At 43.8% G+C, this 12,704-nt stretch overlaps 2 protein-coding genes across 2 annotated transcripts; one reads left to right on the forward strand and one right to left on the reverse strand.

Annotated features, from left to right (window-relative positions):
* The first annotated feature begins 54 nt into the window (after positions 1–54).
* Positions 55–4,720, forward strand: gla (galactosidase, alpha). Its single transcript, XM_072717318.1, has 7 exons — positions 55–318; positions 1,317–1,491; positions 2,210–2,387; positions 3,297–3,388; positions 3,633–3,794; positions 3,882–4,079; positions 4,183–4,720. The coding sequence occupies exons 1-7, from the start codon at positions 152–154 to the stop codon at positions 4,519–4,521; spliced, it is 1,311 nt and encodes a 436-aa protein (XP_072573419.1). The 5' UTR covers positions 55–151; the 3' UTR covers positions 4,522–4,720.
* Positions 4,721–4,780: 60 nt separating this feature from the next.
* On the reverse strand, positions 4,781–12,678 carry LOC140593286 (large ribosomal subunit protein eL42). Its single transcript, XM_072717319.1, has 5 exons — positions 12,566–12,678; positions 11,806–11,911; positions 11,653–11,720; positions 9,160–9,282; positions 4,781–4,849 (listed from the first exon to the last, which is right to left on the reverse strand). Exons 1-5 carry the CDS (start codon positions 12,605–12,607, stop codon positions 4,829–4,831), a joined length of 360 nt encoding a protein of 119 aa, XP_072573420.1. The 5' UTR covers positions 12,608–12,678; the 3' UTR covers positions 4,781–4,828.
* Between the last annotated feature and the right edge of the window lie 26 nt (positions 12,679–12,704).

The raw sequence follows: 12,704 nt of genomic DNA on the forward strand, positions 1-12,704 counted from the left end.
CGCTCATTCCTTCACATTGGTCAATTTTGCCGTCAGTCATACTTGGAGGGCGGATGTTTTATTCATATTCAAGGAACAGGTAGCCGGCTCGAACATCGAGCGCTAAACTCTGGGCTGTCTGTCGAGTAACTTTCATTGCACTTCAGTGAGCATGTCGGTGGTAATCCTGAGCACGGTTGCCTTGTTTTTCTGTGTATTTATATCTGGGGTCCGTCCTCTGGACAACGGTCTCGCGCTGACGCCGCCGATGGGCTGGCTGCACTGGGAGAGGTTTATGTGCAACATAGACTGCGAGAGGGATCCTGACAATTGCATCAGGTAAGATACATAAACGCTAAAACACCGAACAAGACGAATCCCGGACGGCAAATGAACTGGAGATCAAATAAAGGAGACTGCTTCTGTTTAATGAAGTTTCATTCTGTTGAAACCTTTGGGAGGCTCTGCGGTTTCCAGTTCATATCAAATGACCTGTCACCGTCTTAAGCTGCCTCTTTGGTGTCATTTACAAATACTTTCTCTTACCTACATCAAATTATTTAAAATTGATCCTTCACTTTTCCCCTCAAACCTCTTCAGTGTTTTTACAGAAGATTCTGTAAGGCCCTTTCCAATGCAGGGACTTTTTGAGGAAGCAGGACATTTTTAGGTACCCAGGAAGTAATGTCACTTTACCACCTCAGGAATTCGGCCCAATTATAGTTCCTGGGAGGTAGTTCTTGGTCCTTTTTTTAGTTCCTGTTCCAGAGTGGGTACTTATTGTTTGAGCAGGAACTACTGGGCTGGGGTGGAATGACATTGCATTATTTATTATTCTGTAGAAAACGCAAGATTGGCCTGTAGTACAGAACTGATGTCGCGGTCCAGTACTTGGAGATCTCACCTCTAATAAGTGGTGAATGATCAGTTGATATCCCTCATCCTCCACTACAGAAAATGGCTGATCGTCCAGTGCAGGCATCTCCATTATATTGGTAGTTGTGTCTTTAGCTCTGATGCTGCTAACTTTGAATATTAACAGTTGAAATATCAGCCAAGGCATTAGATGGCTAGGGATGGCATGGTAACACAGTGGTTAGTATCGTCTTGCCGTTGGAGGACCAGGGTTCAAGTATCTGTCATCTTTTCCCTGTTTCCTTCATGTTCTGCAGTCCACCCCCCCCACCCCCCCCTCCCCAGTGTCTGAGAGCTCTGCCCCCCCCCCCCTGACCCCACGCTGTACAGGGGGCAGGGGGCTGTAAGGAGCATATTGTAAGGAGTGTGCTGCAGTGTCCTCAGCCTTGCACTGAGTGAGTGTGCTCATGCCCCCCCTCCAGCGAGAAGCTGTATATGCAGATGGCCGACAGGATGGCGAAGGACGGCTGGAAGGAGGCCGGCTATGAGTATGTGTGCATGGATGACTGCTGGCCCGCTTCCAGCCGCGATGCCCAGGGCCGCCTTCAGGCCGACCCCAAGCGCTTCCCCGGGGGCATCAAGAAGCTCGCGGACTATGTGAGTCTACCTGTGCCCCCCCACCCCTACCTACCACACCCAGATGGGTGACAGGGTGTCCCTGAGTAACGCCTTCTGACAAAGCCCACACCTGTGTCGTCTGCACAGTAAGGGCAGTAAATATAAAAAGTTTATAAAAAACCTTAAGTATAAAAGTAAAAAAAAAAAAACTTTAAAAATCTTAATAAAAATTAGCTTTTTAATAAAGTGGAAAATGTTCAGTTTGTTAGATTTAAAAAAACTGCAAAATTAGCAAAGACCTTCAGTTACTGAGATAAATATCCATGAATTACCCGTTAAAAGTAACTCTTAGCGCAACACTCCCCTCTGCCGGACAATATGTGTATCGACGCTTATCACATGCCGGTTAGGCATGGAAATTTCCCTGCAACATTCGGTGTTAATCTTACCTTTTTAAAACTTACAAATATTTACTTTGGAATGGACGTTTTGAACTATGATTTGGCGCATTGTGTAACAGTACAATGTAATGTTTTGCATATATAAAAACTTAGTGGATGAAATATGTCTTATTGTGAAGGTTTTTCTAACTTTAATCATTGTGTCCTGATCTTTTCAAAGATAACACCGTATCATAACTGTCTGGATGGCAGTTTTGCTAACACCATGCACTATATGAAGCTAGATTTTGGAGATCTTCGCTGGCTGACATCACGGACGCTTACTTATAATGCGTCACCATGCCATGTGCCCGCAGGTTCACTCGATGGGTCTGAAGCTGGGCATTTATGCCGACGTGGGTATCAGGACCTGCGCCGGCTACCCTGGGAGCTTTGGACACTACGACATTGATGCCAAGACTTTCGCTGAGTGGGGGGTCGACCTGCTGAAATTTGATGGCTGCTACATGCCTGACTGGAAATTGCTGGCAGAAGGTGAAGGAAAAACCATTCACTAAACATGACGTCTTTCTGATAGTCTTCTACCAAACTCCACACATCAACCGTACCACTGCGCAGAGGGTACAGGAATGAGCACCCCGCTGAAATCTTCTGTATAGTGAGACGATCGGTGTGTGGAGCTCGGTAAAACAAAATGGTTCCTACATTAAATTGCTCACTACAGTCTGTGGTTTATCAAGAGTAACCAGGTCATGATCTCTGGTAAGAGACATTTGAATTTTTTTTAGATGTATTTTCTGGCACTTTAATCACCCCAGAAAGAATACCATTCAGTCATTCCATTATATGCCATTATACTGGAAAGAAGCCCAACATTTCTACGGCAGATATGTCCAAAACATCCTAGATGGATAGACAGCACTGAAGCCCCTCTAAAACAGTGGTTCTCAACCTTTTTTTGCAACGCGACCCAATATTTACCATACCAGCTCAGTCACGACCCTACATTATGTGTAGGTTTAAATTAACACTATGATCAAGCACACAGTGCACTCTGCAATTTACGCCAATCGATGCCTATCGAACAAATCTGATTGGATGTGCCAGTGAATTTTAAATTAGGCGTCTTTGGTTTGGCTTCTTGGAGAGTGTTCACTAGTTCTGCGCTAAAGCATTTGCAGACACAAGACACATTTAATTAGAAGACTGGGGCAGGGACATCTGATCGTTGATCAGTATAGGAGTTTGCTGGTTTTGAACTTGTGACCCTTTCAGAACTTGCTGTAACCCAAATTTGGGTTGCAACCCATGGGTTGAGAATCACTGCTCTAAAATGTCTTTCAGTTTTGGGGTAAACTGCCCATTTAAGCATTTTTAATTCAAGTACAGTTCAGTTAACTTACAAGAAGTCACAAGTTTGTTGCCACCTTGAACTCTTTGCAGGCTACATGAACATGTCAAGAGCATTGAACAACACTGGCAGGAGTATTTTGTATTCCTGTGAGTGGCCCCTTTATGAGTGGGATCATCAGCAGGTAGGTCACATGACTTGTGGTATAGTAAGTGTTGGGCTTCTCGACGGTGACACTGAGTCATCTGGGCACAAGAGAATCAGCAGTTTGTTGCTTTACATCCAAAGGCATCTTACTGCCTCACAAGAATCAGACAGTAAGAGTCAGGCAATGCTTCTCATGGCCAACAGAGGTCCATTTCCAAAGATTTTCCAGCCAGTTATGTACCATAGTTTTTCTGCCTCTACCCTGATATAATTCCTTATAGCCAAACTACACTGCCATCCGGAAGACCTGCAACCAGTGGAGAAACTCTGGTGACATTTTTGATTCTTGGGCGAGTGTGACAGCCATTACCGACTGGGCTGCAAAACACCAGAATATCATAGTTCCAGCAGCAGGACCTGGAGGCTGGAATGACCCAGACATGGTAGCGTCAGACTGAGTGCTTCTCAATACTCCTGTTCATGTGTCTGCAGTTGATTCCACTGCACAATAACTTTCTATTTTCCACCAGCTGGTCTTGGGAAACTTTGGGCTCAGCTTTGATCAACAAGTGACCCAGATGGCCTTGTGGGCAGTCATGGCTTCCCCATTGCTGATGTCGAATGACCTGAGGGCTATTGACCCAAAGTCCAGGGATCTTTTGCAGAACAAGCAGGTCATTGCTATCAACCAAGACCCTTTGGGAAAACAGGGATATTTCATGTTAAAGGTAATTGGGCCAAAAAGGGGTTGATGCTCCAACAGGCATTTTGTTGAGCTATGCACAGACCACCATAACAATTGTACCACCGGATAAATGTATCTCTCCACAGGTGAACAACTTTGAGATATGGGAGCGACCCCTGTCCGGAAAGAGGCTGGCTTTGGCGGTGACCAACAAGCAAGATATAGGTGGTCCTCGTACCTTCTTCCTCACTCTGGGCCTAATGCCCAACGGGAATCTCTGCTACCCCAAGTGCAACATCACCCAAATCCTACCCTTGTACAAGGAGCTCGGCATCCATAACCCGAACACCACGACTCAAGTCTCAGTCAACCCAACAGGCACCACCCTGTTAATGATCAAGCAAGTCGGGGGCTCAGCTAAACCCCAGCCGAGCAAAGGAAGGATGCACATACTCCACAAGGGGAAAACCAACCATATTCTATAACCACGGGAGTGGCAATGCTTTTAGAAGGGTGAATAACTCAATGGGCAGGCCCACTATTTACCCAGAGCAACTTATTGTGCACTAATGACGCAACGGTACAGAGGCAAACAAATGGAACACTCTGCCTTCATCTTCCTCCAGATTATTCACACACCATGTCTTTTATGCAATTAATTTTAATAAAGTTGTTCTGCTCACACATTACTACCATTGGTGAATAAATCACAACCATGAAGACTCTCAATGAATAACAAGAGGATTTGTAGATTTCAGTTTTTATTAAATCATATCGTGAAGATTCAGCATCTTAGAACTGGATGACCTGGCCCTGAAAGGAAAAGAGAGAAAAGGTCAGTTTTTGGAGTGGTAGGTACAAGCAGCCGTTTGGAGGTGAGACAAGGGTCCCTCAATTATGTATGTTTATGCATTTCCTGACCATGCGAGTGAATTAGAGAAGCAGTGCACAGGGCTGCTTCCGTGACCGCGTCACAAGGACGCAGGAAAGGGGTACGTTCTGAGCCCAACAGCCAAGGCATGGACGTCCTTCTGTGAACTTCAGATTCACACATTCCTCTGGGTATTCTACACGTTATTCACTTTAAGTTAGAGTTATCGATTCTATGATGTATAAAACTGTTTCAATACTCATTTTTCATGGTACTGGTTCTCCAGCCTGCACTTCCGGGTCACTTCGCTGAGGCTCATAGGATTCTAGTGCACATGCATAGACCTGACTGCAGTCTCCCACATGGGGTGTTACTCAGACGGCAACTTCAGAGGTGTCAATATAGAGTTTGGCCAGAGTGGCATCTGGAAATACTTTGGTTTTGTGTCAAATGAGGACATTACACCACAGGACATATGCAAGCCTGTATACAAGCAATACTGACAAAGGGGGCACACACCACAAATTATCTAAACATGTACTGGACTGACATGCTACCCAATATAACAAGGTTCGAGAGAGATCTTATCAAGAGTATCACTTCTAAATATTAACCCGCCTGTTTGGGTTGAAGCAGGGATATGGGCTGTGTTCGGATCCAAACGATCTCGTGAGGTTGTGTTGATTAGTGTTGATCATTCAGACTAGGGCTTCTGCGATTAGTCGGTGACATCGATGCTGGAAATGCATCGACGCAGCTTTTATTTATTTTAATGAAATTAAAATATGACAACAAATATGTTTTCCTTTAATATCACTATGCAATTATGGGAGTAGTGCAAAATTATCATAAAACAAAAAGGAAGTTTTTCCGCTGATTAGTTTGTTGGCGTACTACAGGGGCACTAGCGCTATGCAAGAGCTCCTGAATAGAAAATACACCGGTGCTATTCTGCACCGGCAGAATAAAGAAAACCACCCCGAGTGTTGTGTGTCCACGTTTTTTTTAATTACCATTAATATGGCGAGCTTTTTAATATCTTTTGTTTGTGTGGCTACTAAATACACTCATTATTAAAGCCACTAAGTAGTCTGCCTGCTACCTTAGAATCTTCACTGAAAGGGCTTACTCTATGTGGCCCTATGTTGCCAGTGTGTGTTCGTGCGCACTGGGCTTGTTGGGACCAGGGTAGTTTCTAGCTAAATGATCAGGGGCTAAGTCAAGTTTACCTGGGTCTTAACTTTTTTTTTTTTTTGAAGAAAGTATAGGGGCTAAAATACTCAGGTCTAGGGTTACAATATATATATAAAAAAAAACTACAGCCCCAACTGATTGGGCCTAACAACGTCCATGGCTGGAACCAGTGTTTTTATCGTAAACTAAAACTGAACTGAAAACACTAAATAAAAGATCACCATGTCTTTACCGTGTTTATCCACAATATCTCCTCTTTAATAGATGTTCTGCTTGCCCAGGTGTACCTTTCTTCACCACAGTGCTTACTGCTTCCATGATTTACCAAAAGAATAGCATGGGGCCTTCTGCTAATCGAGTTTAATAAGCATAAGGGTACGCGCCACACTTATACAGATTGCTAACTTTTGGGCGTCACAATACGCATCTCTAATATTTTGGGCATACTGCTAATTTGCTTATTGAATTGTGGGTGAAAATATCATCCGTATAATGCTGAAAATGCAGCATCCATCATCTAAAGCCTTATAATAATGTTCAGTTTGTTATAAAATTAAAGAGTCCATTTAATTTTCTGGAGGAAAATTAATAATTTAGATTAATCGACCAGTCAGTAAAATAGATTAATCCATAGAATCATTACTGAAAGCCCTAATTCAGACACAAACTTAGAATCGTCCAATTGTTAGAAGTGTTTGTGCTTTGAGACATGACAAAGGAGGCATATAAAAGTAATTTTCTGTTCTATTATGCATTGTAATAATATGAAGTGACATTCTTATTTTTAATAGTGTTTATTTACTGCTCTCGAATATGTCTGAACAGGATTACAATGGCTACTATTGTATATAATATTATGCTATGACTGTCAATGTACCGCAAAGGTCGTTTTCTGTGATATGAGTTTACAAAACGAATAATTTAAATAATTTTATATGGAGGCTGAAACTGAATCACACCCTTAAGATTACCGACTCAGGTTAAGGACCGACTCTTGCGCTGAAGATTACCGGCTCAGGTTAAGGACCGACTCTTGCGCTGAAGATTACCGGCTCAGGTTAAGGACCGACTCTTGCGCTGAAGATTACCGGCTCAGGTTAAGGACCGACTCTTGCCCTGAAGATTACCGGCTCAGGTTAAGGACCGACTCTTGCCCTGAAGATTACCGGCTCAGGTTAAGGACCGACTCTTGCCCTGAAGATTACCGGCTCAGGTTAAGGACCGACTCTTGCCCTGAAGATTACCGGCTCAGGTTAAGGACCGACTCTTGCGCTGAAGATTACCGGCTCAGGTTAAGGACCGACTCTTGCCCTGAAGATTACCGGCTCAGGTTAAGGACCGACTCTTGCCCTGAAGATTACCGGCTCAGGTTAAGGACCGACTCTTGCCCTGAAGATTACCGGCTCAGGTTAAGGACCGACTCTTGCCCTGAAGATTACCGGCTCAGGTTAAGGACCGACTCTTGCCCTGAAGATTACCGGCTCAGGTTAAGGACCGACTCTTGCCCTGAAGATTACCGGCTCAGGTTAAGGACCGACTCTTGCCCTGAAGATTACCGGCTCAGGTTAAGGACCGACTCTTGCCCTGAAGATTACCGGCTCAGGTTAAGGACCGACTCTTGCCATGAAGATTACCGGCTCAGGTTAAGGACCGACTCTTGCCCTGAAGATTACCGGCTCAGGTTAAGGACCGACTCTTGCCCTGAAGATTACCGGCTCAGGTTAAGGACCGACTCTTGCCCTGAAGATTACCGGCTCAGGTTAAGGACCGACTCTTGCCCTGAAGATTACCGGCTCAGGTTAAGGACCGACTCTTGCCATGAAGATTACCGGCTCAGGTTAAGGACCGACTCTTGCCCTGAAGATTACCGGCTCAGGTTAAGGACCGACTCTTGCCCTGAAGATTACCGGCTCAGGTTAACTACTGACTGGTGGCCTGAAAACTACCAGTTCCCAAACAGTGACCCAAAACTGATCCAAACAGTTAATATTTATGTTTTAGATGAAAAGTATCAACTAGGCATTAATCTATAATGAAGTTAAATTTTTCTATACCCCTTATACTGTCTTAATGATTAATGACATTACGCAGAGACTATGTTTAACCTAACCGCTCGCTGCCTGAACCGCAGTGCAGTTGCTGCACCTGGACCAAAACATGCCAGTACCACCTAAACACTCAGCTTACACTTATGAAAAGTGACCAGTTACACAGACTCTGCTTCCCCTCAGCCACCAGCCCCCTTTAATCCTATATTTCACTACCTTTGATTTTCCACGTCCTGTCATGCATCTGGTTTATTATGCTGTATTTATTTCTTGCACTGTCATCTTACTGCCTTGTGTGTGGTCTCGCATATGGTCTGCCATCTCTATGCTACACCACGGTCCTGGAGGCCGTTTCCTTTCACTACACGCTGTGCTTGGCTGGGATATCTGCTGGGTACCTTCACTAGATCAGGCACCTTTTTTCCTGGAGCTGTAACAGGCTCCCTCCAGCAGCTCAGCCTATGAGGCCACATCCATAAGCCTCTTTTCTCCAACGCTCAAAATAAAATTGGCAGTACTCTCCGTCCTACTCTCTACATTACGGGACTGACAAAATATTAATTTTAAATTCAGGATAACCTAATGCAAATTTGTCTAACATTTACATTCTCAGATGCCGTTATCCAAAGCGACATACATTTCTCAGTCATAAATCACATTTCATCCGACAGCCGTGAGGAACAGCTTGTTACTTAATTGATTAGCCGATTAACGTTTATCCTGTATCACAGTCCCTGGAGTGACTGGGGGTTACGAACTTTTCTTAGAAGCCCAACTGGAACAGCACTCTGCCAACCCTGGGATTTGAACTGGCAACCTAAATCCATAACCCACATAAACACACACTGCCCTCTAGTGTTTAAAAATACATTCTCAATTGTGGTCAATGGCAATTTAGTTTTCCTTCACAATGAAATTTCATGATATCTGTAGCCTGGTTCAAAGTACAGTAAGAAAGCATCAGGAGAATTCTGGCCAATCAGGTGCACTGAGGGGCGGGCCGCTCTCACCTTTCTCTTCTTGTCCCCTCCCAGCTCGAAGTGCTTGCACCTCTTAATGGCCAGCATTCTTTTGGACCTGCAGTTGGGCTCCACACACTCCAGCCTCAAGACGATCTTTTTGGTGGTCTTGGCCTGCGAGGGAAAGGGGTCACATGGGCAATACTCAATTACACAGCCTTGCATATGACACCGAATACCGATGGATGCATGCCATGCAGAGCATCCTCTACTAGGAAATATGGGCTCTGTTCTGTTTTTTGCCAAATTGTAGAACCAGAGCTCAAACATGGAAGTATTTAATGTCCGTTATTAAACTTCATTCCAGTATCATTATTAATTGCTGATACCAGAGTATTCTGATGAGGTTTAGCTGTCCTGCAACCTACTGAAAACAGGAGCTAAGTGCAGAGCCCCAAACACAATAATAATGCTAATCCAACTTCCCCAAAGCAGACAGGAAGGAGATATATATGCATTAGTCAGGCAGTCTGTGCCAATGGAACAGAAACGCAGCTGCACATACTGCTTTTTCAGAGGGTTGTAGGGTTGCATGATATCACATCGCGATTATATGGCACATGCGCAATAATCACTGTATATATAGTACTGAAAAGCCGACGTCTGGACAAATGCTTACACCCGTCATCTAAAGCCCTTGTGATTGTTTCACATATGCCACATAATCGTGATTATATCGCGATGTGATATGCAGCTCTAGTTTGAAGGTGTTTGACAACACAAAACTGGCCCTGAGCTCCAATCATTCAGAATAAAAATGCAGGAAATAAAACAGCTTCAAATTTAGTATTTAAATAAATAAATACATGTTTTTTATATGGGAAAATACACAAGTCACATAAAATACATAAGTACACACACACAATTACATACATACATACATATGTACGATCTTCAGTGGCAAAGGTTTTTTTTTTTTTTTAAAGTATTCAGCATTATTTAATTTGTGACATTCACCCTCAAAGACCGTTAATGTTTAGGCTGTGATAAGAAAAACATGGGGTGTGTCCGGAATCGCGCACTTGCGTCAGTGCACTGAGATGTAGTGCGTAGTGCGCACTTCCTTCTGTAGTGCACACTACCATGGGTAAGTGCTGTCCTAAATGGAACACTAACGTTTTGCACTTACTGGAAGTGACGGACTAGCATTTGATCGCGATTCTCCAGCACGCCCGTGTTTTGTTTACAATGAATTTCCTTGTGGTTTTATTTGCTTTTGTTTACCCCCAACTACCCCCCACCTGGAAACTGCGTCGCATTCACCGTCGACGCAGGATCCTCCTCCTGTTGGCTGAACATGAGATGGTACGTAGCTAACATGTTATCTATAACTGTCGTCAGAGAGTGACAGGCTACACCGCAGTATACATCAGTAAAATAATTTTATTAATGTTATTTACATTTATACGAAGCAGTTGCCTCCGCTTGGGCTTGCGTGTCTGTGTTGTTGTCCGCCATTATTCAACTCTGAAAACTTGCTGAAAGTCCCTCCCCTTCCGCTACGTAGTCAAAATGGCGTCCGTTTAGTGTGAGTAGTGTCCATCATTCTGCACTACCTTTTCAATGCACCATCGAGGTACTTTCAGTGCACTGAATTTTAGCTTAGTTATCAGTGTGAATGCACTACGCCATAAAATCGCGCACTGAAAGTGCGCAAGTGCGCGATTTCGGACACAGCCATGTAGTTGCTGACAGTGAGGTTATAGCTGAAGTGGCATATCAACTGCTCAGCTTAATCCACAACACGAACCCAGGGCCAAGCGTGGGCTTAACCCTCTGGAGTCTAGGGGTAGGGAACACACTTTCACACACACGGTCACACATTTCATTCAATATCAAACTTACTTCATGGCAAATAAATTATTTCTTATATATTTGTTTTAGCATGAAACTCATCTTAATCTTCGTGTACTTTGTAGATATGAATAGCGATCTTCGGGTGAGAGCAGTACTACACGCCCTCGATGCAGGTAACAAAGTAACATGGTTTACTTTTTTTTTTTCCCCGATTTAACCTAATTTTAAAAACTTTAATACTTCCAACAATGGACGTTTTGAAAACAACGGATTTAGTTAGCGATTTTTTCATGTTTCTATAATAAGATTTCAGCGAGTTATGAACTGAAATACACAAGAAAGATACCCGGCATCGCCGACGATGCCGTCGACTCCAGAGGTTTAAAAGCAGAACTGTTTCTCAGCGGAAAACTGCACCCACCCCATCTGCATTCTCACTCTGGGGGTAACGCGATGGGTGCCGACCTGAACAGAAGGTGACGGTCATATGAAAAGCACACTATAGTAGGGACCACCCCCTAAGCCATTAAATGCAAGGCAGGGCAAGAGGCAGTGCAGGGTTCTGCTATCTGGAATATAAAGTAGGGTGCCCAGCGCTACTGCTGACAGGGTTAGTGTCATCTACAGCTAAAATACAACATCAGCCTTTATAGTAACTGAAGGTGGCCACCAATACTACTCAAATACCTTCTTTCGAAAGATCGGCTTAGTCTGTCCACCATATCCACTCTGCTTCCGGTCGTATCTCCTCTTACCTGTGGGAAAACAAAGGCAGTCATTGCCAGTGTATTTTTACCCCCTCCCCTGCTAAACTCTGGTCCCAGATGTGACCTAACTCACCCTGGGCATACAGGGAGTCTTTCCCCTTCTTGTACTGCGTCACTTTATGGGGCTGGTGCTTCCTGCATTTTTTGCAATAAGTCCTGCGGGTCTTCGGCACGTTCACCTAAAAATGAAAGAAATCTAGTTTTTTGTACAATATTAACCACTTAACCCTCTCCAGAATGTCAGTCTTAATCGGATTATAGTCGACAGTTTGAACTAATTTATTAACTATCCACAAAGTGTGACAATAAAACATCCATTGCTGTGTAACACGAAGCAGGGCGAACTACATTTGGTGTGCAGATGCAGGAGGTGCACACAGCCTTGCACAGACCTTTATTGTAAACTGGGCATTTTATCCCGAATTGCAGTCACGTGAACAAACTGACACCCAGTAAACCATCTTACGTTGCTGCAAAAAAATATAACTGCGAAATTTTTTTTTACAATATTACGTTCATGACACCAACCTTTAATATAAATTAAACGGGCGCTGCTTGTGCCATGTGTACGCTAGCGAGTCAGTGCTGCATAAGTACATGAAGATAAGTCTACTGTAGGCGGCCATTTTTGGCCGCTATACCAATCAGAGCAATATGGGAATACTTTTATAAATGCCAGAACATTTTGAAACCGTCTTAATCAATAACAGCACGGGGGATGTATCTTATGGTATTACTAAACAAAACAAGCTACTTCATGGAGCCAAAAGTCACTTTACACTTAAAGGATGGCATTAGATTAGTAATTCGGATGTTTCAGACTATAAGCTCACCATGGTTGCGAAGCCTTCGCAGAAGCGAAAGAGGAAGTACATTACCGGAAACAGTATAAATAGCCCTAACGCTATTTTGATTGGCGAACTATCAAAACGCCCCCCTCTGGCCTGGAGGAATTAATAACAAAAAATAATC

The sequence above is a fragment of the Paramormyrops kingsleyae genome, chromosome 10, assembly GCF_048594095.1.
Source record: "Paramormyrops kingsleyae isolate MSU_618 chromosome 10, PKINGS_0.4, whole genome shotgun sequence".
Taxonomy (NCBI): domain Eukaryota; kingdom Metazoa; phylum Chordata; class Actinopteri; order Osteoglossiformes; family Mormyridae; genus Paramormyrops; species Paramormyrops kingsleyae.

What these genes read in the sequence shown, in the direction of transcription:
- gla (XM_072717318.1), top strand. Translation starts at nt 152, where the DNA reads ATGTCGGTGGTAATCCTGAGCACGGTTGCCTTGTTTTTCTGTGTATTT. An exon ending in ATGAGTGGGATCATCAGCAG is followed by an intron (nt 3,389 to 3,632) that starts GTAGGTCACATG and finishes AATTCCTTATAG; the next exon opens with CCAAACTACACTGCCATCCG. An exon ending in GCTGGAATGACCCAGACATG is followed by an intron (nt 3,795 to 3,881) that starts GTAGCGTCAGAC and finishes ATTTTCCACCAG; the next exon opens with CTGGTCTTGGGAAACTTTGG.
- LOC140593286 (XM_072717319.1), bottom strand. Translation starts at nt 12,607, where the DNA reads ATGTACTTCCTCTTTCGCTTCTGCGAAGGCTTCGCAACCATG. An exon ending in GCGAAGGCTTCGCAACCATG is followed by an intron (nt 11,912 to 12,565) that starts GTGAGCTTATAG and finishes TTTCATTTTTAG; the next exon opens with GTGAACGTGCCGAAGACCCG. An exon ending in AGACTCCCTGTATGCCCAGG is followed by an intron (nt 11,721 to 11,805) that starts GTGAGTTAGGTC and finishes GTTTTCCCACAG; the next exon opens with GTAAGAGGAGATACGACCGG.